At 44.4% G+C, this 22366-nt stretch overlaps 2 protein-coding genes across 3 annotated transcripts in view; both read right to left on the bottom strand.

The window, feature by feature from the left end:
- Positions 1–22366, bottom strand: part of LOC147727140 (fructose-1,6-bisphosphatase isozyme 2) — a 326433-nt gene that overhangs the window by 52332 nt on the left and 251735 nt on the right. The gene's annotated exons all lie outside the window — the stretch shown is intronic.
- LOC147727141 (uncharacterized) overlaps positions 21226–22366 on the bottom strand; it is a 90032-nt gene continuing 88891 nt past the window's right edge. The window contains exon 4 of the mRNA XM_086962742.1: positions 21226–21680. Coding sequence (XP_086818868.1) covers positions 21280–21680 — 401 coding nt within the window. The 3' untranslated portion in view covers positions 21226–21279. The remainder of the gene's footprint in view (positions 21681–22366) is intronic.

Raw genomic sequence — 22366 nt, 5'->3', positions numbered from 1 at the left:
ACAATGAAATGTAGACAAAACCCGCCCAGCTCGATGACAAACCACCGGAATATGGACAACCTAAGAGTCTTCAGTCACTAAGCCATGAGTATGCTGTATGTCAATCACCAAGGACAAGTAAAAAGTGACCAGTGGGAGGCAGTTATTGGCGGTTCTCTAATATCAGAAAAATACCTTTATACCATGATTCATGATTTGCAGTTAGATGCCTTCCTGAATGAACTCACAACATTAAATACCACAATGTCCACGACCGAAGAAAAACCTTGACAGAGATCACATCACTTAGGATAGGCATCCCCTCTTTTATTTCATGACTTCTTGCAACATAATATAGGCTTGAGAAAGAGGAGCAAAAATAGCAATGGCAAAAGATTGGGCGCAAGACCATTGCTACATGCAAAGTAAAGTCACCGAGTTAAAAGACAGAAACAGAAGAAACAATCTTTGTTTTTAAGGAGTGCCTGGAAAACTGGAAAAAGATAACACGATTGTCTTATTGCAAGGAATTCTACTGGAAATTATGGATTATCACAATTTGTGACAATCTTCAGTGGGACTAGGTTGGTAATGTCTATTACTCAAGTAAAGGATCAGAAGATAGGGCATAATGTCCACCTACCAAGATCTAACAAAAAGGGGGATAAAAGTCTTGATTAAGAAGAGACTCCCACTCCATGTTACCTGAATTTGGATTGATTCAAATGGTCAATTTATGCACTAATAGGAAAAAAAGAAATGTTATTCAGGGCTATAACTAGAATAATGTTATCCCTTCCCATGCCAAAGTGCTGATCGGAGGAAACTTTAATCTAGTACTAGATCCACTCATGGACAAACCAACCTTCTCTGTAAGAGCCCAACAACTTCAAGAGAGATTTTGCACTAGAACACCCTTCTAAGAGAGATTATACTTTCATATCTTGTGCACAGGAACTCACACTGAATCTTTTCTTAGCCAAATGTTCATTAGTGAGCTGTGTTACACAAACCACCATCATACCAAATAGTTTTTCAGACCATGATTCAATACAAAGTAAGATAGATTCAGGGCTACAAAACCCCCTATAGTGCACTGGACACTGAACTTGGATCTCTATAAATTGTGTCAGGACAAAGAGTGTTTGAAGGATTTCTTGCACACCTATCTGGGAGATAATGAGGGCACACTAGACTCGCCACAAATATTATCGGAGGCCGTGAAAGCTTGCCTGAGAGTCAAAGTGATGCAGAACTCTGCCATGATAAAGAGTACAATACAATACCAACAGGTGATGACTGAAAATAAAAGACATGATTTACCAATGAATATGTCAGATCATCATTGTGATACACTAAAAAGCCATGCCCAAGTGAAATATGAGCTGAGTAGTGTACTTACAATCCAGACAGAGAAAGCCCTATTCTATTTGTGCCAGAACCACTATGAAAGAAGTGAGAAGGCAGGCCACCTTTTAGTCTTTCAGTTAAGGAAGCAAGATGTGATACATGGATATCATGACAACTTTTAAGCATTTCACTGAAACGCTGTATACATAAAAATACTGAGTTAGACTGAATACGTACACTTTTTTGCTTCTCTTAAAATTCCAACCTTATCCATGGAACTGACCCAACCACATGAAATTTGGATATCACAGAAAGAAATAAAGATGGCTGCTGACTCCATGCCTCCAGGTAAAACCCCAGGATTAGACAAATTTGTTAAGACAATCAAGAAAGCACTTATCTCTCTTCTACACAAAATGTTTGCGGGCATTACACAGAACATAAAACTCACCCCAGAGTTTAATACTGTGGAAATCTCTTATTTTAAAAGTGGATAAAAATGTTGACAAATTGTTAAAAAAAATTGATCAGTTCTATCAATGTTAATCCACTCAGACCAAGAAGAGTTTGTCTAACATTGCAGCTAGGTGCCTCATAATAGATCGCAATCCCATGTGCAATAGCAAGTGCTAAATGATAGGGGTGGGATGATGACAAACTTGTTGAATGTGGAGAAAGCATTTGACTTGCTATACCGGGACTATTTATTCAGAGTGCTGAAATGTGTAGGTATCAGATATAGTTTTCTCTCTAAAGTTATGTGGCTATACTCTAACCCAGGGTTCTCCAAAGTCGTCCTGGGGTTCCGGATTAATGCCAGATTTTTAGCATATCTACATTTAGATAAATGTAGTTATCTTACAAATCTGGCATGGATTTGCCTCTCCAGGACCGAATTTGGAGAACCCTGCTCTAACCCATCAGCCATGGTCTTCTGTAATGACTTTTTGTCTCCTCTATTTAAGATTAAGAGAGTTAAGAGAGGAATTAGATAGGGTTGACCCCTATCACCCTGGTTATTTATCATAGCACTCGAACCATTAGCAGCAGCGATATGTCAAAGTAGGGAGATTAAAGGTATACTAACTCCAGAAGAAGAGCATAAAGCTCTTTTTTATGCTGGATGATATTTTCGTAACCTTATCTGAGCCGGAGTCATCAATAGAAGGCCTCATAAAACGTATTTCTTACTTTTAATTCCCAAGTTACCATATCCACCAGGACACGTATGAAGCACTGCTGCTTACACCATTCACTACTGCTGCATTCCTCGGACAGTGCCAATTTTGTTGACTGGAGAACAAATTGAAATATTTTGGAGTATTTCAGAAGCGGCAGCTACCGGACACGGGTGGTGGGGTGTGGGTTGGGGGTGGGGGGGCAAAAAGAAAACAAACAAATAAAAAACACTTACCTGAAACATCAGCTGCCTCTCCTTCACCCTCCATCCCTCCCACATCTTCCTGCACTCCTGGCCAGCAGCAGGAAGCACCCACCCTCCCAGCCTCCCCATAGCCAATCACAAGGCTGCAATGCAGCGTTATGATTGGTCTGAGTGCCGTTGATTGGGGCTCAGATGGGGACTGGGAGGGTTTGCTTGTTTCTCACCAGGCTGTGTAATGCAGCCTAGTGGGTGACATGTAAAGGGCACAGGACTGCTTGGGGCGTCCCGAGAGGGCCAGCCAAGCAGTCCTGCGCACTTCAGGAGTGAAAACCACTCCTCTCCCTACTCCGCCAGCCCCGCCCGAGATCCACGGTAGTCATTATCATTTTATTTTTCCTTTTGTTCAGTGGGCCTTAGCGGAGGAGCCACCACTGGAATATTTCTAAATAGAGCGCTGCAAAATGTAATGCATGATAATCTAATCACCTTAATAAAATCCAAAGAAACATAAACAGGAGGTCTTTTTAAGATTTCTCACTGTGGGGAAAAATTCAATATTAACATATACAATATTAAAAATTAATTTTACATGAGGGACGGGTCGGGAGGTGTGCTTGAAGCTCTGGGAAGGGGGTGAAGTTGGGCAATATTGTGGATTATATCAAGGTTCAAATATACTAGAAAAAATATGGTACACCAGATTTAGCCTCCTGCGAGGTGCCTGAATATCAAAATGTGAGTCATAAATTGCTATGTGTCTTGAATCAACTACAAAATAAAAAGATCTTTAAAAAAAAAAAGAATTATACACTAAGGCTGAATTATATCTAATCGATGTTGCCACTCAAGGTTCCCACAGACCTTCTGCATACTATAACAAAAATGTGGAAAACGTTTTTGTGGCAGGGCAGGCAACCTAGACTCAAATTGTCAAAGCTCCGTGCATCCAAAGAACAAGGAGGACGGTGGCTACTGTATTTAGAATCATACTGGTTGTCATAGCAACTTGCCTAAATCAGGCATCAGTTGCATACTTCTCTAAATTTGCAGAAATAGGTAAACATTCAAAATTGTATACTATGTAAAGGTGGTTGTCTGAGATCGTTGTATCACAAAGATTTTCAGAAAACTGAAAAGGGGAATCCTATTCCAGACGTAATATCTGTTGCCTGGCACAAAATATATACAAAATGAAAAGTTAATAGTAGAATTCATAGAAAGGCATTACTGTGGGGCAATCGACAAGAGAGCATGGGGAACATGGAGTAGATTTGGCCAGACTTTGAGGTCGTAGCAATTACCACAATGGACCATATAATAGCAGGAGACAGAACTAAGGGCCAGATGTAGGAAGCCTAATTCCGGTCGGTAACAGCCGAAATTACCGAATTTCTGCCGTTATCGACCGGAATTAGGCTTTTCATATGTAGGTATTATGGACAGAGGGGTCCCGGACTTGAAAGAACAATTTATATACAATACAAGGATTTAGTATAAATAGAAGAAAAAGAAGGAAAAACAAATCCAGAGTGCGATGTTTTTATTCACAAAGCACCTATATCAACTATTTCATGGTTATGCGATGTGCATCCAAGATAAATTTTATGCTTTATCAAAATATTTTGTGCCCACATAGAAAAGGGGAAGGGAAGTGCTGTGAGGGAAATCAGTGAGAAAAGTGAATTTTTTTACACAGTAATCGTTTATATACACCATTGGTCAATATTCATATATACATTCCTGAGATGGTCCCCCTAAATCGGAGCCACACGAAAAAATATATGCAAATGTCACTGCATTGTTATACATAACCAAACTCCTAAATAGCTGTACAAATCCTGCTGGCGATAGGGGTTGGTAAGGTTGGCGAGAGTAGTCTACGTTTCGACCCTATGAAATTGTAGGGTTAGTCGCCCTTACAGAACGGGTCTTCATCAGGACTGGGGGGCGGTGGGCTAGCCTCCTAGGGTAAAAAGAATAAGGAAAACTAATCAGGTCTACAAAGAGTCCCCAAAACGCCATAGCGGGAGGGACCCACTTGGCAGAATCATTAAAAATACATACACTGAGCGAGGACTAGAAATCATGGCATTGCAGTTCATTAACTACTTTTGAGTTTTTGGAAACTGGCTGAATTTGCGGTAACTGCACAAGCATTAACGTTAAAAAAGGAGCAAGTGGGCTGGCATCGGGTGTGATCCAAACCGCCTCGTACTCGATCTGGGGGAGCGAAAGGACTATGATTAGGATGAGTTCTGTTATTGTGTACAAAGAATACTTCTGTAACTATTTCATTATTCAGTCTGGCATAATTTGTTTAGCATGAATGTTATTAATTTTGGCGTGTGCTTTTACCACCATGTTTGGTAGGTAAACACACTTGCGCTCAATTGACTGATCTTAATTTGAATATTAATTAATCGATTGACCTGCCTATTATAGTAAATATTCACACACACGCAATAATGGTCCTGCAACTCTAGCAACGGTTAGGTATACGCTTATACCGATTTACATCGCTCGAACAGCCCTTGGTTTAGGCTGAGATAGAATGTGTCCTAGGTTACTTAGCAACCCCGTAGTAAAGATGCAGAGATATTCCAAGTCTTTCCTCATTTTCTACCGCACTCTACAAAAATGTAACCACGCCCCCTCCCCGGTTCACTTCCTGGTTACGGGAGACGCGAGCATTGACTGCCTCGAGACCCCTCAAACGCCGTACAAGCATTTCGGATAGGTAAGCCCATACTGGCTCACTTACAGCCCCTCTATCTGTAGAATTTTGGCCAACACTGGAAGCATTATTCATTAGTCCTCGCCTCTTTTTTCCTAGATACAGACCACTTAAATTAATACGGACATTGATTCCTGAAACACGAGGTAAATCGCCGATGACGCCCTGTATCGTGTTGTGTGTATATTCCATTCTTTGTATAAAATAACAGAACTCATCCTAATCATAGTCCTTTCGCGCCCCCAGATCGAGTACGAGGCGGTTTGGATCACACCCGATGCCAGCCCACTTGCTCCTTTTTTAAGGTAAATGCTTGTGCGGTTACCGCAAATTCAGCCAGTTTCCAAAAACTCAAATGTAGTTAATGAACTGCAATGCCATGATTTCTAGTCCTCGCTCAGTGTATGTATTTTTAATGATTCTGCCAAGTGGGTCCCTCCCGCTATGGCGTTTTGGGGACTCTTTGTAGACCATTGAACCTGATTTGTTTTCCCTATTCTTTTTACCCTAAGAGGCTAGCCCACCACCCCCCAGTCCCGATGAAGACCCAATCTGTAAGGGCGACTAACCCTAGAATTTCATAGGGTCGAAACGTAGACTACTCTCGCCAACCTTACCAACCCCTATCGCCAGCAGGATTTGTACAGCTATTTAGGAGTTTGGTTATGTATAACAATGCAGTGACATTTGCATATATTTTTTCGTGTGGCTCCGATTTAGGGGGACCATCTCAGGAATGTATATATGAATATTGACCAATGGTGTATATAAACGATTACGTGTAAAAAATTTCACTTTCCTCACTGATTTCCCTCACAGCACTTCCCTTCCCCTTTTCTATGTGGGCACAAAATATTTTGATAAAGCATAACATTTATCTTGGATGCACATCGCATAACCATGAAAAGGTTGATATAGGTGCTTTGTGAATAAAAACATCTCCCTCTGGATTTGTTTTTCCTTCTTTTTCTTCTATTTATACTAAATCCTTGTATTGTATATAAATTGTTCTTTCAAGTCCGGGACCCCTCTGTCCATAATACTTATCTACCCAGGTCCCAGTGACTTTATTTGGGTTCAACCCTGTTCTATGTAGCATTTTCATATGTAGGGGCCTAAATGAAGGATTCGGTAATTTACTGAATCGGTAATTTAAGGAATCAGTAAATTACCGAATTCTTAAATACCGATTCGGTAAATTACCGAATCCTGATATGTAGGGAGCACTGAAATGAGTGATTTTCCCATTTTAGGATTCGTTATTTACCACCAACTACAAGTTGGTAGTAAATTTCAAAAACCCTAAAAAATGCTAATTTATGCAAATAATAACAGTGGCATGTGGCAGACATGTATGTGTGCCACATGTGCACCCATACACAAATCAGGGGTGCAAGAGGGTCAAAGTGACACCCTGCTACCCTTCAATTCGGTAACTCCCATTTATTCCTATGGGAATGAATGAGGAATACCGAATCGGTAAATACTGATTCGGTATTTACCGAATTTTACAGATTCTGTAATAATTACAGATTGGATACCTACATAGCATTAACCGATTCTAAAATACCGAATCAGTATAATTCGGTATTTTAGAATCGGTAAATGTGGATTATCTACATATGGCCCTAAAACACTTGCTGAAATGCAATCTATTACCTGCTACCGACTCAATTCTGGAATTGACTATGTCTGAGCCATTGCATGAGAACAATGCTGGGATGTGGCCCATAACTCTCCAAGATTCACAAATTTCAAAGTACCTCAGTACAGGCGACACATATAAAGGGGTAATATCCGGAATCTATAGAACTATAACTCACCATACCTTTTTACATCCAGTAGCTGCCCAGCGGAAAGACTGATGGCCCGAAAGACTTGCATTTCACTACATAGAAGAGGATTGGCTAGATCCATTGCAGTCACATGACAAAAACCTTAGGTAAGCTAGGTTGAAGTTTAGCTATTGAAAAATCTCCAATTGATGGCACTGGTACCCAAAAAAGATTGGGAACAGCAGGTCTATATAATAACATGAAATGTTGCGAGTGCTACTCCCCAGACTGTGATATCATACACATACTATGGAACTGTGCATCATGGCAACAATATTGGCATGATGTATGGAATACAATCACCCAATCTTTAATAATAACCAGCCCACTTAACGTTAGGGTGGCGCTACTTCATGACACCTACTTATACCCAAACATTATACCACAAAGAAACAAGTAGTTTGCAACAGCACTTACGACTGCTACAACATGTATATCACAGTTATGAGGACAAATAAACTCCTGGGAGTTGAACCTTATGTGCAGGAAGTCATTTATTAGTTAAATGGCCAACCCAAGAAATTTAAAGAGGTTTGGGGAGCTTTTCTTGAAAATCAGGGTAATAGGTAATAAATATTCACTTGGTCCACCCAGCCACATAGGAAAGGAGGGCCTGGAAAAGACTGCTTTAGAGGTGCATTTTTATTGAAGCCACATATAAATGCTTTCTTTTCTTTTTGTTACTTTTGATTTGTGTTGCTGGTGGCCTCCTGTAACTGTTTATTGAACAATGAATGAGAAGGACCACTTTCATTGAGTCGTGACTAATTTTGTCTTAATATAAACTGGGATTGGGAGGATGTGTGATGCGAGATGAGAGGGCACAAAGGAGTAGGGGAAAGTAGACTACGTGTTATGTTTTATGTTTTGCTGTAAACTAGATATGGAATTCCGGCTTGTTTTGTTAAAGAATTGTTGGTATGATGCATGTTCAACTTGTGTGTTTTCATGTGGGGAGTATACCATTGCTGATCCATCAGAATAAAACTGAAGAAAAATAGTGATTTCAATGGTTTGTGCTGTAGAAGCATTGTCAACTGTCATTCCCTATTAGGCAGAATAAGACAAGCGTATAAAAGCGGTTGTATCTCAGAATATCATCGTCAGAAATGTCACATGACCTAAATATGGTGACCTATATGTCCAAGTGGTGCTATATTTGTAAACGATATTTAGAACTAAATATTTATGTTATACGATTATTTTGATGGGGAGAATGGTAAGCGTGGGCGGAAAATCCGTTCCGCTCGCGGATTTTGCGGATTTTCGGGAAATCCGCAATCCGCGAGATTTGCGGATTTCCCGCAAAATCCGCAAATTCGCACGCAGCGGATTTTTTTGGCGGCGCGCGGCGTTGGTGATACAATTTTTGCGGCGCGCGGCGTTTATCATCGTTTGCCGAGTTGTTTTTTTCGATAGTTTGCGAGTGCTGCACCATTTTGGATCTTGCTGTGTGATCCCGCGGGAATTGGCGAGCGCGATTACGTCATCGCGGCTTGCCAGCGATAGTTTGTCAACGCGAGTACGACGAGATCACGTCTCGCGGTACTTCGCAATTGCGAGATTTGAGATGCGGCGAGCGAAAATATAAATTTGCAATTCTGCACAAGAAATCCACCAGCAAGCAGCATAAACCTTCTAGAAATGATGATTTTTATGTGAATAACTCCTTAGTTTGACATTTGCCTGCACTTTTTTAGCGAGGAGTCCATTTTGGGGAGGGGAGCAGGGGGGTGGGAGGAAGGAAGTGCCCCATAGTCTTCAACTTCCTGTTCCTGTTCAGCAGGCTCCTCCCAGTGCTTTGTCCATCTCCTGGTCACTTTTCATTCGGATGTGGACCTGGAAGGATTACTTTTTGTGGATGCTGCTGGATCTTTGGATTTGAGGCCTTTTTGACTTTCTTTGGATCACTGTTGGATTAGAAATTTTACAAGTAAGTTTGTTTGGGGCATTACAGTTGCTGCAACTAAAATTTTGGGATTTTCGATTTTTGGGCTGTTTTGGGGCCTTTTCCCCAGGGGTACTCAGTGGTGGGTGGACTGATTCTTTCTGTGGGTTGTCTTGAACTTAAACATCACGGAGGCCATAGATGAATTGGGATTCTGCTGATTTTTCTGTGTTTTTCGATTTTTTTTTGTGTAAAATTTTGTGTTTTTCGATTTTTGACCTGTTGTTGGGGCCTTGACCAGGGGTAGTGAGTGGTGCATGGGCCTAGTCTTTCTGTGGGCTGTCTTGAATTTAAACATCATGGAGGCCATGGATGGAATGGGATTGTGCTGATTTTGCAGTGTTTTTCGATTTTTGGGCCTGTACTTGTGGCCTTTTCACCAGGGGTATTTGAGTCTAGCATGGGCCTAGTCTTTCTGTGGGCTGTCTTGAATTTAAACATCATGGAGGCCATGGATGGAATGGGATTGTGCTGATTTTGCAGTGTTTTTCGATTTTTGGGGGTGTTCATGGGGAGGGACATGCCATGTGGCTGGTGGCCATTTTGAGTGCAGCTACAGGCACTGGCCATGTGCTGGCAGGCAAGTGGCCATTTTGAATGCAGGCTTTGTTGTTAGGCCTCCAACCATTTTGCCTACTTTTCAACCTTTATTTATGCCCAGGGGTAGTGAGTCTTGCATGGGCCTAGTATTTCTGTGGGTTGTCTTGAATTTAAACATCATGGAGGCCATGGATTGAATGGGATTGTGCTGATTTTGCAGTGTTTTTCGATTTTTGGGCCTGTACTTGTGGCCTTTTCACCAGGGGTATTTGAGTCTAGCATGGGCCTAGTCTTTCTGTGGGCTGTCTTGAATTTAAACATCATGGAGGCCATGGATGGAATGGGATTGTACTGATTTTTCTGTGTTTTTCGATTTTTTTTTGTTGTAAAATTTTGTGTTTTTCGATTTTTGACCTGTTGTTGGGGCCTTGACCAGGGGTAGTGAGTGGTGCATGGGCCTAGTCTTTCTGTGGGCTGTCTTGAATTTAAACATCATGGAGGCCATGGATGGAATGGGATTGTGCTGATTTTGCAGTGTTTTTCGATTTTTGGGCCTGTACTTGTGGCCTTTTCACCAGGGGTATTTGAGTCTAGCATGGGCCTAGTCTTTCTGTGGGCTGTCTTGAATCTAAACATCATGGAGGCCATGGATGGAATGGGATTGTGCTGATTTTGCAGTGTTTTTCGATTTTTGGGGGTGTTCATGGGGAGGGACATGCCATGTGGCTGGTGGCCATTTTGAGTGCAGCTACAGGCACTGGCCATGTGCTGGCAGGCAAGTGGCCATTTTGAATGCAGGCTTTGTTGTTAGGCCTCCAACCATTTTGCCTACTTTTCAACCTTTATTTATGCCCAGGGGTAGTGAGTCTTGCATGGGCCTAGTATTTCTGTGGGTTGTCTTGAATTTAAACATCATGGAGGCCATGGATTGAATGGGATTGTGCTGATTTTGCAGTGTTTTTCGATTTTTGGGCCTGTACTTGTGGCCTTTTCACCAGGGGTATTTGAGTCTAGCATGGGCCTAGTCTTTCTGTGGGCTGTCTTGAATTTAAACATCATGGAGGCCATGGATGGAATGGGATTGTGCTGATTTTTCTGTGTTTTTCGATTTTTTTTTTGTAAAATTTTGTGTTTTTCGATTTTTGACCTGTTGTTGGGGCCTTGACCAGGGGTAGTGAGTGGTGCATGGGCCTAGTCTTTCTGTGGGCTGTCTTGAATTTAAACATCATGGAGGCCATGGATGGAATGGGATTGTGCTGATTTTGCAGTGTTTTTCGATTTTTGGGCCTGTACTTGTGGCCTTTTCACCAGGGGTATTTGAGTCTAGCATGGGCCTAGTCTTTCTGTGGGCTGTCTTGAATCTAAACATCATGGAGGCCATGGATGGAATGGGATTGTGCTGATTTTGCAGTGTTTTTCGATTTTTGGGGGTGTTCATGGGGAGGGACATGCCATGTGGCTGGTGGCCATTTTGAGTGCAGCTACAGGCACTGGCCATGTGCTGGCAGGCAAGTGGCCATTTTGAATGCAGGCTTTGTTGTTAGGCCTCCAACCATTTTGCCTACTTTTCAACCTTTATTTATGCCCAGGGGTAGTGAGTCTTGCATGGGCCTAGTATTTCTGTGGGTTGTCTTGAATTTAAACATCATGGAGGCCATGGATTGAATGGGATTGTGCTGATTTTGCAGTGTTTTTCGATTTTTGGGCCTGTACTTGTGGCCTTTTCACCAGGGGTATTTGAGTCTAGCATGGGCCTAGTCTTTCTGTGGGCTGTCTTGAATTTAAACATCATGGAGGCCATGGATGGAATGGGATTGTACTGATTTTTCTGTGTTTTTCGATTTTTTTTTTTGTAAAATTTTGTGTTTTTCGATTTTTGACCTGTTGTTGGGGCCTTGACCAGGGGTAGTGAGTGGTGCATGGGCCTAGTCTTTCTGTGGGCTGTCTTGAATTTAAACATCATGGAGGCCATGGATGGAATGGCATTGTGCTGATTTTGCAGTGTTTTTCGATTTTTGGGCCTGTACTTGTGGCCTTTTCACCAGGGGTATTTGAGTCTAGCATGGGCCTAGTCTTTCTGTGGGCTGTCTTGAATCTAAACATCATGGAGGCCATGGATGGAATGGGATTGTGCTGATTTTGCAGTGTTTTTCGATTTTTGGGGGTGTTCATGGGGAGGGACATGCCATGTGGCTGGTGGCCATTTTGAGTGCAGCTACAGGCACTGGCCATGTGCTGGCAGGCAAGTGGCCATTTTAAATGCAGGCTTTGTTGTTAGGCCTCCAACCATTTTGCCTACTTTTCAACCTTTATTTATGCCCAGGGGTAGTGAGTCTTGCATGGGCCTAGTCTTTCTGTGGGTTGTCTTGAATTTAAACATTATGGAGGGCATGGATGGATTGGGATTGTGCTGATTTTGCAGTGTTTTTCGATTTTTTCGTGCTCTATAACTGAACTGATGTTCCTCTGTCTTCCATTTTTTTTAGGTGCACAAGACTCAAGAGAACCACCAGTGCCAGGAAGAAGTCCTGCAGCGGTGTGTGTGTGCAGCATAACGTCACGCGACGTCACGTCTGGCCTCAGACAACTCTACAATTCGTACAACTGCGGCCTGCTGTCTGACCTGCTCTGAAGAAGATGGCCCCAAAGAAAGTTCTCCGTAGCTCCTCTAGCAAGAAAGTTGCTAGTAAGGAGCAGAAGAAGCAAGTTACCAAGGAGGCTGGTGTGCCACCCGCCACTTTTTTTGGGAGCAAAAAAAAAAGTACGCCTGCAGCAGCAGGATCTGCTGGGGACCAAGCTGAGAGCAGCACCCCTGCTCCATTGGGTTCAGTGCCTCCACCACCACGCCAACTTAAGTCAAAGCCCTTGAGTGCTTCAGAGGCAGTCAGTGTACTTCTCCAATCACCATCGACCAGTGATGTTGGCTCATCGCAAGAAAGTAGCAGCAATGTCCCTGAATCAACACAGGTTGTTGTAACTCATCTGACAAGTGTTGAACAACCACAGCCGCAACAACAACACCATGTGCAAGTACACGCCCAAGTACATGTGGAAGGAGAGGCAGCAAAAGGAGATGCGCAAGCAAAGGTGCATGGAGGTTCACAAGTGCCCACAATAGTTGTTCCTCCCGAAGTAGGGGCACATTTGGAAATCGACATTGAAGCTGAGGTATCATTGGAAGCCACTCCTCCTGATGATCATTCATTGTCTTCCACATCCCTAGCAAGGAAAAGATCAAGGGGGGTGTCTACATCTTCTTCAAGCCCACCTCGTTCTGGTGCAAGTGATCTGTCTTGGGAACCACCACAACTGCGGTCTGACAGTGAGGCAGAGGCACACCATGATCTGACACCGGCACCTAAGCGTAAAAGGAAGGTCGTCCAAAAACTCAAACCTATGGAGTGTGATGAGGCTCAACAAGAAGTGACAGATACTGCTGGTGATGAAGCCTCTCACGATGACGACGAGCCAGTCATCACAAAGGTCACTGCAGCCCCACCGGGCATGCAGCAAAGAGACATTTTGACCCTATCCCGAGAAGCTGCTGAGCGTGATGATGATGTCGGCGAGGAGGCAATGGAAATGGAATCATTAGATTTGGAGTTAAGTAGTACACCAAAACCTACCGCTTCCATATTTCTTCGCAAGAAGGTACCCACCTCGTCCTCGACCTCAATTCGTGGTGGTGAAAGTGCAAAACGTACTGAAGTTCGGCAATCCACATCCTCCACTTCATCTGTCATTAGCAGCAGGACCACCACCACCAGTATCGCCGCCTCCTCCGGCCCCCGAAGACATTTCAAGTCTCCAGTTTGGGACTTCTTTAGTGTTTGCCCAAAAAAGGAAAACGTAGCCATTTGTAGCCTTTGTAAGCTTCTAGTTAGTCGTGGTAAGCTTGGTTCTAACTATGGTACCGGAGGCCAGAGAGGTCATCTTGAGAGAGCGCACCCTGTCCAATGGTTTCCGCACCTAGAGGCGGTCAAGAAAGCCGGAATTGCACGTAATGAAAACGTTGATTTGTCATCTGCTGATGACGAGGAGGTACAAGAAGACGATTCAAACACTTCACTTACACCCAGTTCCCATGTCAGCAGCACACCCCATGGGAGCCACACTAAGAGTGTGGGAGAGAGTGAGACATCAATGCGGAAAAGTTCATCAGCGAGCGTAACTGGGTCGAAGAGATCATCATCATCCCGTAAATCATTGGTCCAGGGTAACATTAAAAAGATGTTGTTTACAGAAGCGCAATATGAACGCAACCACCCAATGACCCGTCTGTATAACACTAAGCTGGCTAAAATGCTAGCTCTGGACCTTCTCCCTTTTTCTTTTGTAGAAGGGGTTGGTTTTCTAGAATTAGTGGCAGTGCTCTGCCCTAAATGGAAGGTTTCTAGCCGGTTCTATTTTGCCCGAGTTGCGGTTCCAGCACTACATGAAGATGTTCTGAAGGTGATTGGGGCAGCTTTGCAGAAGAGTGCTGTTCACACTATACATCTGACAACAGACATGTGGACCAGTGGCGCAGGCGCTGATTACATGTGCATCACTGCACACTGGGTCTCTTTTTCAGGGGCTAAAGCAAAGCTAAACTCAGGTGTTGACACTAACATTGTTTTTAAAGGTGCTCGGAAACATGCAACACTAGCCATGTTTGGTTTGGAGAAACGTCACACAGCAGAAAACATTTTGGATGTCTTTAACACAAAGGTCCTTAACTGTCTGTCCCCACTAAAACGCAAGGTTGGTTATGTTTCCACGGACAATGGCTCCAATATAGTTAAGGCCATGAGGGACGGTTACTATTTCAGAGTGCCGTGTTTGGCGCACTGTATAAACCTGGTTGTCCAAAAATTCTTGGGTAATAAACGCAGTGCAGTGTACAGTGTATTGGAGAACTGCCGAAAAATTTGCAAGCATTTCAGGCATTCTTTTAAGGCCCGGAAGCAGCTGAGGAGCATGCTATATCAATGTCAAATGCCAGTGAAAGCACTCATCCAGGAGGTGGTAACACGTTGGAACTCAACCTTCTACATGCTTGAGCGTCTGTATGAGCAGTATACGCAACTCGATCAATATTTCTTGAAAGAGGGTATAGAGGAGCTGAGGATGGGTGGGCCGCAATGGAACATAGTTGAAAGCCTAACACGCATGCTTCGTCCTTTTGAGGTCTTCACGCGTGCAGTCAGCAAGGAGGACTCTAATTTGGGAAAAGCTATCCCATTGTTGTACATGCTGGAGGACCAACTGAAGGAGGTGTGTTCTGTGTTTCGAAAAGATGACAAAAAGAAAGACTCTTTGCTTCTGGCTGAGCAATTATTAGAGCTCCTACAAGGTGATGAACGTCTTCAAAAGATCCACTCAGAACAGCATTACATTTGTGCTACTATTCTGGATCCACGCTACAAAAAGGCGCTGGCAGGCAGAGCATTCTTTCCTTTTGGTGATGAAGATGTTACAAAGTACAAACGTTGGCTAGCCTTGTCAGCCAAGAAGTTTGAAACAGAACGGCTGGAAATTGAAGGAAATGGCAGTACATCAGCAGGCCATCCCCAGTCAAAACAATCCACTTCTGCACCTGTGGCTGTGGCACAAGTGACCTCTCAGCCGTTAAAGACACCGGCAACCGGATCATCTGCACGAAAGACAACAGAAACATTGGAGGCTGAAGAGGATTGGCTAGCTCTGCGTGGGTTTGGTTCTCAAAAGGTCAGAGGCACAGCAAGAGCTACGCAAAGTGGAGGAACCTTGGAGGAGGACCTTGAGTCGATGGTGAAGGACTATCTGAATGACTCCACAGAGGTCTATGTTAATTCTGACCCATTGGCGTATTGGCATGGGAAAAAAGAATTGTGGCCACAGCTCACCAACCTGGCTATAAACTACTTGTCTTGCCCACTCGCAAGTGTGTCTTCTGAACGGGTTTTCAGTGCGGCTGGTGGGATTGTAACTCCCAAACGGAGCCGCCTCTCGCCCAAAAATGTGGAGAGGTTAACAATGATCAAGATGAATCAGCACCTCATACCACCAGATATAAGAGTACGAGAGAGCGTGCCGGATGAAGAGGAGGTGGCCAGCACCATAGATGAGGGAATTTCTACTCTGTCAGGTGGCACTGACCTCACCCTGGCTGAATTCGCAGAGTATGATGACGAAGCCTTATTCTTATTCCTGGACCGTGATACCGACTTCGAGCCCTGAAAATGAGACAACGAATCAATAACTTTCTTTTTCATCCTTATTCACTTTTATTCCTGTGTGTCTGTCTTTCTTTGTTGTGCACAGTTAATATAATTCAAACTTTAATCAGATAATCACAAAAACAAGCCCATCAGCAGAACTGTCTTCACTTGTTTGCTAATTTATTTGAAGGTGCCGCAGTCTGCATTCCTCAGGTTCACAAGTTCAGAAGAACATGCTCCTCTATCCTCCAGACTCCTATTTCCATCAAAGCAGAGGGCTGGTTTACGCCCAATGAAGAAAGACTCAGCACTTGTGGGGGTGTTGTTCTACCTCTTTGCAGGTGAGTTGACGGGTCTGGGGCCATTGCTGGGAAGCACTAAAAGTGGTTTGGACCAAATCCGAGGCGGAAATTTTTTTGTGTTTTTGATGACTTGCTTGCCTTTGAGGTGCTCTTAGGGGGGGTTCCGTCTGTTTGTGGGTGAGTTTCGTGGTCTGAGAGCATTGCTGGGACACTCTAATCTTGATTGCATTTGCTTTTCAGGAAATCCGTCGTGCCAACCCCGACTTATGGCCTAGCTACGCAGCGCGTTTGGACCGAAGGCCCAGAAATATTGCAAGTATGAGATTTTGCTTTTGACCTGTTTGGGGGTGTTATGCTTCTTGGCGGGTGGGTTGCCGGGTCTTGGGGCATTCCTGGGAAGGTCTAATACCGGGTAGAAGTGGTTGGGACAAAATCCAGGCCGATTTTTTTTTTGGGCTATTTCTGACATTTTGCTCTATGTAGCGTTTTCGGGGGCCTGTTTGGGGGGCTTCCTGGTGTTTGCGGGTGAGTTTCGTGGTCTGGGAGCACTGCTGGGACACTCTAATCTTGATTGCATTTGCTTTTCAGGAAATCCGTCGTGCCAACCCCGACTTATGGCCTAGCTACGCAGCGCGTTTGGACCGAAGGCCCAGAAATATTGCAAGTATGAGATTTTGCTTTTGGCCTGTTTGGGGGTGTTACGCTTCTTGGCGGGTGGGTTGCCGGGTCTTGGGGCATTCCTGGGAAGGTCTAATACCGGGTAGAAGTGGTTGGGACAAAATCCAGGCCGATTTTTTTTTTGGCTATTTCTGACATTTTGCTCTATGTAGCGTTTTCGGGGGCCAATTGGGGGGCTTCCTGGTGTTTGCGGGTGAGTTTCGTGGTCTGGGAGCACTGCTGGGACACTCTAATCTTGATTGCATTTGCTTTTCAGGAAATCCGTCGTGCCAACCCCGACTTATGGCCTAGCTACGCAGCGCGTTTGGACCGAAGGCCCAGAAATATTGCAAGTATGAGATTTTGCTTTTGGCCTGTTTGGGGGTGTTACACTTCTTGGCGGGTGGGTTGCCGGGTCTTGGGGCATTCCTGGGAAGGTCTAATACCGGGTAGAAGTGGTTGGGACAAAATCCAGGCCGATTTTTTTTTTGGCTATTTCTGACATTTTGCTCTATGTAGCGTTTTCGGGGGCCAATTGGGGGGCTTCCTGGTGTTTGCGGGTGAGTTTCGTGGTCTGGGAGCACTGCTGGGACACTCTAATCTTGATTGCATTTGCTTTTCAGGAAATCCGTCGTGCCAACCCCGACTTATGGCCTAGCTACGCAGCGCGTTTGGACCGAAGGCCCAGAAATATTGCAAGTATGAGATTTTGCTTTTGGCCTGTTTGGGGGTGTTATGCTTCTTGGCGGGTGGGTTGCCGGGTCTTGGGGCATTCCTGGGAAGGTCTAATACCGGGTAGAAGTGGTTGGGACAAAATCCAGGCCGATTTTTTTTTTGGCTATTTCTGACATTTTGCTCTATGTAGCGTTTTCGGGGGCCAATTGGGGGGCTTCCTGGTGTTTGCGGGTGAGTTTCGTGGTCTGGGAGCACTGCTGGGACACTCTAATCTTGATTGCATTTGCTTTTCAGGAAATCCGTTGTGCCAACCCCGACTTATGGCCTAGCTACGCAGCGCGTTTGGACCGAAGGCCCAGAAATATTGCAAGTATGAGATTTTGCTTTTGGCCTGTTTGGGGGTGTTATGCTTCTTGGCGGGTGGGTTGCCGGGTCTTGGGGCATTCCTGGGAAGGTCTAATACCGGGTAGAAGTGGTTGGGACAAAATCCAGGCCGATTTTTTTTTTGGCTATTTCTGACATTTTGCTCTATGTAGCGTTTTCGGGGGCCTGTTTGGGGGGCTTCCTGGTGTTTGTGGGTGAGTTTCGTGGTCTGGGAGCACTGCTGGCTATATATACTTTACTTTGCAAGAGGTTTGAAGCAAATCCATGGTGGCAGAGGGGACTTAGGGCCTAGCTGCAGAGCGCGCGCGGAGTGATTTGGGAAATTTGTGAAAAATTGACTAAGTCCCCATTTTTGTACTTTTGCTCTTTGGCTGTTTGGGGGTCTTCTACTCGTCTTCTCCTGGGTTGACGGCTCTGGGGCCATTGCTGGGAAGCTCTAATACCGGATAAAAGTGTTTTGGACCAAATCCCAGGCGGAATTTTTTTTGTGTTTTTGATGACTTGCTTGCCTTTGAGGTGCTCTTAGGGGGGGTTCCGTCTGTTTGCGGGTGAGTTTCGTGGTCTGGGAGCACTGCTGGGACACTCTAATCTTGATTGCATTTGCTTTTCAGGAAATCCGTCGTGCCAACCCCGACTTATGGCCTAGCTACGCAGCGCGTTTGGACCGAAGGCCCAGAAATATTGCAAGTATGAGATTTTGCTTTTGGCCTGTTTGGGGGTGTTACGCTTCTTGGCGGGTGGGTTGCCGGGTCTTGGGGCATTCCTGGGAAGGTCTAATACCGGGTAGAAGTGGTTGGGACAAAATCCGCGCGGAAAAGCCTTTAGTTTTGGCACTTTTTGTAACTTAGGGTTCGTTAGGGTTAGCCCTAGCAGCAGGATTGCATGTGTTTCGGGGTGTTCTAGATTTTTCAAACTGAGTTCTGGGGTCTTAGAGCACTCGTGAGAATGTGTAATTTTGGTTGCAAGTCATTTGAAGAAAATCCATGGTGGGAAAGGGGGGATTTGGCATAGTTAAAGAAAGCCTTTGCCACTATTCTTAACTTAGGGTTCGTTAGGGTTAGCAGTATTTCTATTGCATGTGTTTGAGTGGGGGGGATTTCGAGTCTTGGAGCGATGCTGGCTATGGCTACTTTTGCTTGGTTGCTTGCAAGTGGTTTGAATGCAATCCACGGTGGGTAATGGGTAATTAGGGTACTTCGGCCTACTTTTACTTTCAAAGTAAGTTTTGTCACCAGTTTTCTGCTAGGCCTCGTTTTTTGAGATTTGATTGGGGGTCTTCTACATTTTTGCGACTGGCTTTAGTAAGGGTCTGGGTGGGAGCACTGCTAGGAAGATCTAATTTTGTTCTAAAACACAGTTTACAGTACACCTAGCTTGAGGGGCAAGATCCGCTACATTAATTTGCCCATACTTATTTATCCTTCAAAAGGTGACTCAGAGTACGCACTTTCAAAAACATTGTACTGTCTACTAGGAAAAACAAATTGTGACTTTTTGCACTCCACAGCCTACATACCTTATATTTATTTATCAGTGGTGTTGTAATATTATATCACTTCCTGTTTTTCGTTGAATAATTACAGGCCGGGTTTCAGTCTCTGCAATGGGGAAAAAAGGATGGAGTCAGGCTTCACAGTAGCGAGCCACAATTCAGCATCAGGCAGGCAGTGGACAGGGTGTCTTCTGGTGACCAACATCGGTGGACGAAGCGTCGGCTGCAATGGAGGAGTGCCGCTAATAGGAGGATTTTTTTTCTGCGGGCAACTTACTTACCACTTCCAACAGGACCACTACAACCACATAGATACAGTATCCCTTGCCTTTTTCTCTGACTGTGACTGCATTTCTTGGCTCTCTCTCGGCTTCTACATTGATCCCTTAACACATCACTTAGTCCACTCCACTATCTGCACCACACATAGTCATTTGTAAGTGCTCCTACGTAATTCGCAAGTCGCAGCACGCCCCAGGCCGTAGAGGACTGGGATGGCCCCAATGATGAAGCATGTCACCAAGGGGCAACCCTGGTGAGTGAGGGGACACCTAGAAAAAAAGCAATTTCTCCTTTTCTATCTACTATACCTTCTGTCAGGTTACGCAGCCCCTAAGCGCCTACCGTACTATGAAACTACATTTCCCATGAGTAGGCGGGAGACTTGCAGACTATTTAGTGAGACTATATGAGAGTACCCTTGTATGTTAGGACAGCACTTCACTGATGCCTGTCTTGTCTTCTGTTACAGGTCTCCTTTCCCTGCTGACCCTACCTTTACCCATCCCACATTTTTTATTTTAGTTTGTTATTTTTCTCCCTCGCCTAATGCCTCGAACACCCTGTGTTTACACTTCTGGGTGTTGGTGACATTTGGAGGTGGAACCATATTTGCATCGACTGGATCACGGGGAGTAAACCTGACACCTTCCAGACCAACCCCATTGAGTGTTGTTGTGAATGGATTTATAGTGACCAGCAAGGCTCTCGGGTATCTGGCTACAGAGACCTTATGTTGAATATCGTTATCAATAATTCCACACAGGCCCTGTACTGTCGCATTCTTTCTTTCCACAGTTGTCGATGATATATTCTTACTCTGCTTGACAAAGAACCATTGCTAATGTGAAAGAACTTCAACCGAATTAGTAGTTATACTTTACCATTTGTTAGGCTACAATGTGGCACTGCTCTACTGTACTTCTGTCACCTGCTATATTCTCAGTTGTACCGTTGAATTGCTCAGGAGGACAAACCAGATTTCATTTTCTTTTTTTTCATAGGCATGCAACTGCCACTGTGTCACACCACTAGTACCACCGCTATGAGGAAATTTTATCCGACCAAGATTGCCAACGTTATTCGGTGTTTCCCGTGGAGCCAGCCCTGGGCCTAGCCCTACTTTCAAACACAAATTACAGGTAAGATAAGCGTTTGGTGGTTTGGGGGTATAATGGAGTATTAGTACGAGAGACGAGAGACTGAAGGTAGTACTACTAAAGTCCTAGGACTCTTGGATTCACTTCACTTAGTCTGTGAGAGGCACTTAGTGTTGAAAACATTTGGGCATTTACACTTAAAGGAAGAAAATGGAACTAAACTTTCAGGAAAACAGTCAACGTTAAACCCCCACCCACCAGGCAAGCAGTAAAAAACAGGTATGCTCAGATAAAGTTTGAAAAAGTATATTTATATCCCTAACAAAATAATCTCCCGCAAGACCCTCCCTAACCCCAACGATTGTCCTTCAAAAGTCCCCAAAAACCCAACTCCCAATTCCCACCCCCCAAAAGTCTCTAAAAAAGGGGCAAGGGACACTATGGGTGGATGCTGTTAACTTTTTGGGCCAGGGCATCATGCTCCTCGCGGAGCAAGGCGAGCTCCTGCTGAAGGCGGGACACCATCAGGGTAGTGCGGCGCAGGCGTGCCTTCACTGCCTTGCAGGTGCAAGGCCTGTGAGAGGCAGCTGTTGGCCTTGCTGCTCGGCGGTGGCGTTTGCCTTTGGCAGCCCGGCTCAGTCTCGGTGGACCACTGTGCTGGGTGGCAGCCCGTGGGGCCACGGAGGCCGATGCAGACGACGTTGTCGTAGTTGTCGACCGCACACTTTCCACGTCCTCCAGGGCCACCAGCCGCCGATATTCCGCAACAGTGGCCTCGATCCTCCGTTGCCGGGCCGCTCTAGCCAGCTCCTTCCTCCTTGTTCGTTTGGAAGGAGAACCTATATGAAGAAAGAAAGACATAGTCTGTAACCAATGCTCTTTAAGATTAACTCAATCATTCAGCAGAAATTTGTGCTGCAGTACAACTAGCAACTTGCAAGCGCATTACATAACTATTGAGGCCAGTATCTATCTAACCTCACACTTCTTCATCCTTGCTCTAACATTAGTGGGAGTTTAAGGAACAAATTCTATGAGCACTGTGGACTTCCATTGGAGTCGACTATGAAAGTACACCAGTCTTATTCTTCTTCTTATCTCTTGTTTTGGAAAATTGGTACGTTATTTTCTGCAAGCCGGCATAATGCCAGCGCGGTAAACTTGCACCCGAGAAAAAGAGACGCACGCCATGAGGAGTGACCTAGACTTGCGTTGCCGTTGCGTTACTGTACCCGTCCAGTACATGCAGGTGGTGAATCTCTTACTTTTCTATTACGGGTGGCACTGAGAATACTCTGTTACAACTCAAGGGCTACTGCTTAATTAATTTAACTTTCACCCTACAGTGGAAATGAGTACTAGAAATGGAAAATTGAAGAAGATAAATAATCTGATTATCTATCACTTCACATGGGATGTTTTTGCTTATATATGGGATGACTTTAGGTGCTTTGCTTTTTATTGAGTGACCAGTGATACATCCACACATGAATGACTGAGTACTACTAAACTTATTAAGAGAGGT

This window comes from Lissotriton vulgaris, chromosome 3_1, assembly GCF_964263255.1.
Source record: "Lissotriton vulgaris chromosome 3_1, aLisVul1.2, whole genome shotgun sequence".
NCBI lineage: Eukaryota > Metazoa > Chordata > Amphibia > Caudata > Salamandridae > Lissotriton > Lissotriton vulgaris.
The sequence above is the reverse complement of the archived record's forward strand: the minus strand, read 5'-3'. Positions and strand labels throughout refer to the sequence as shown.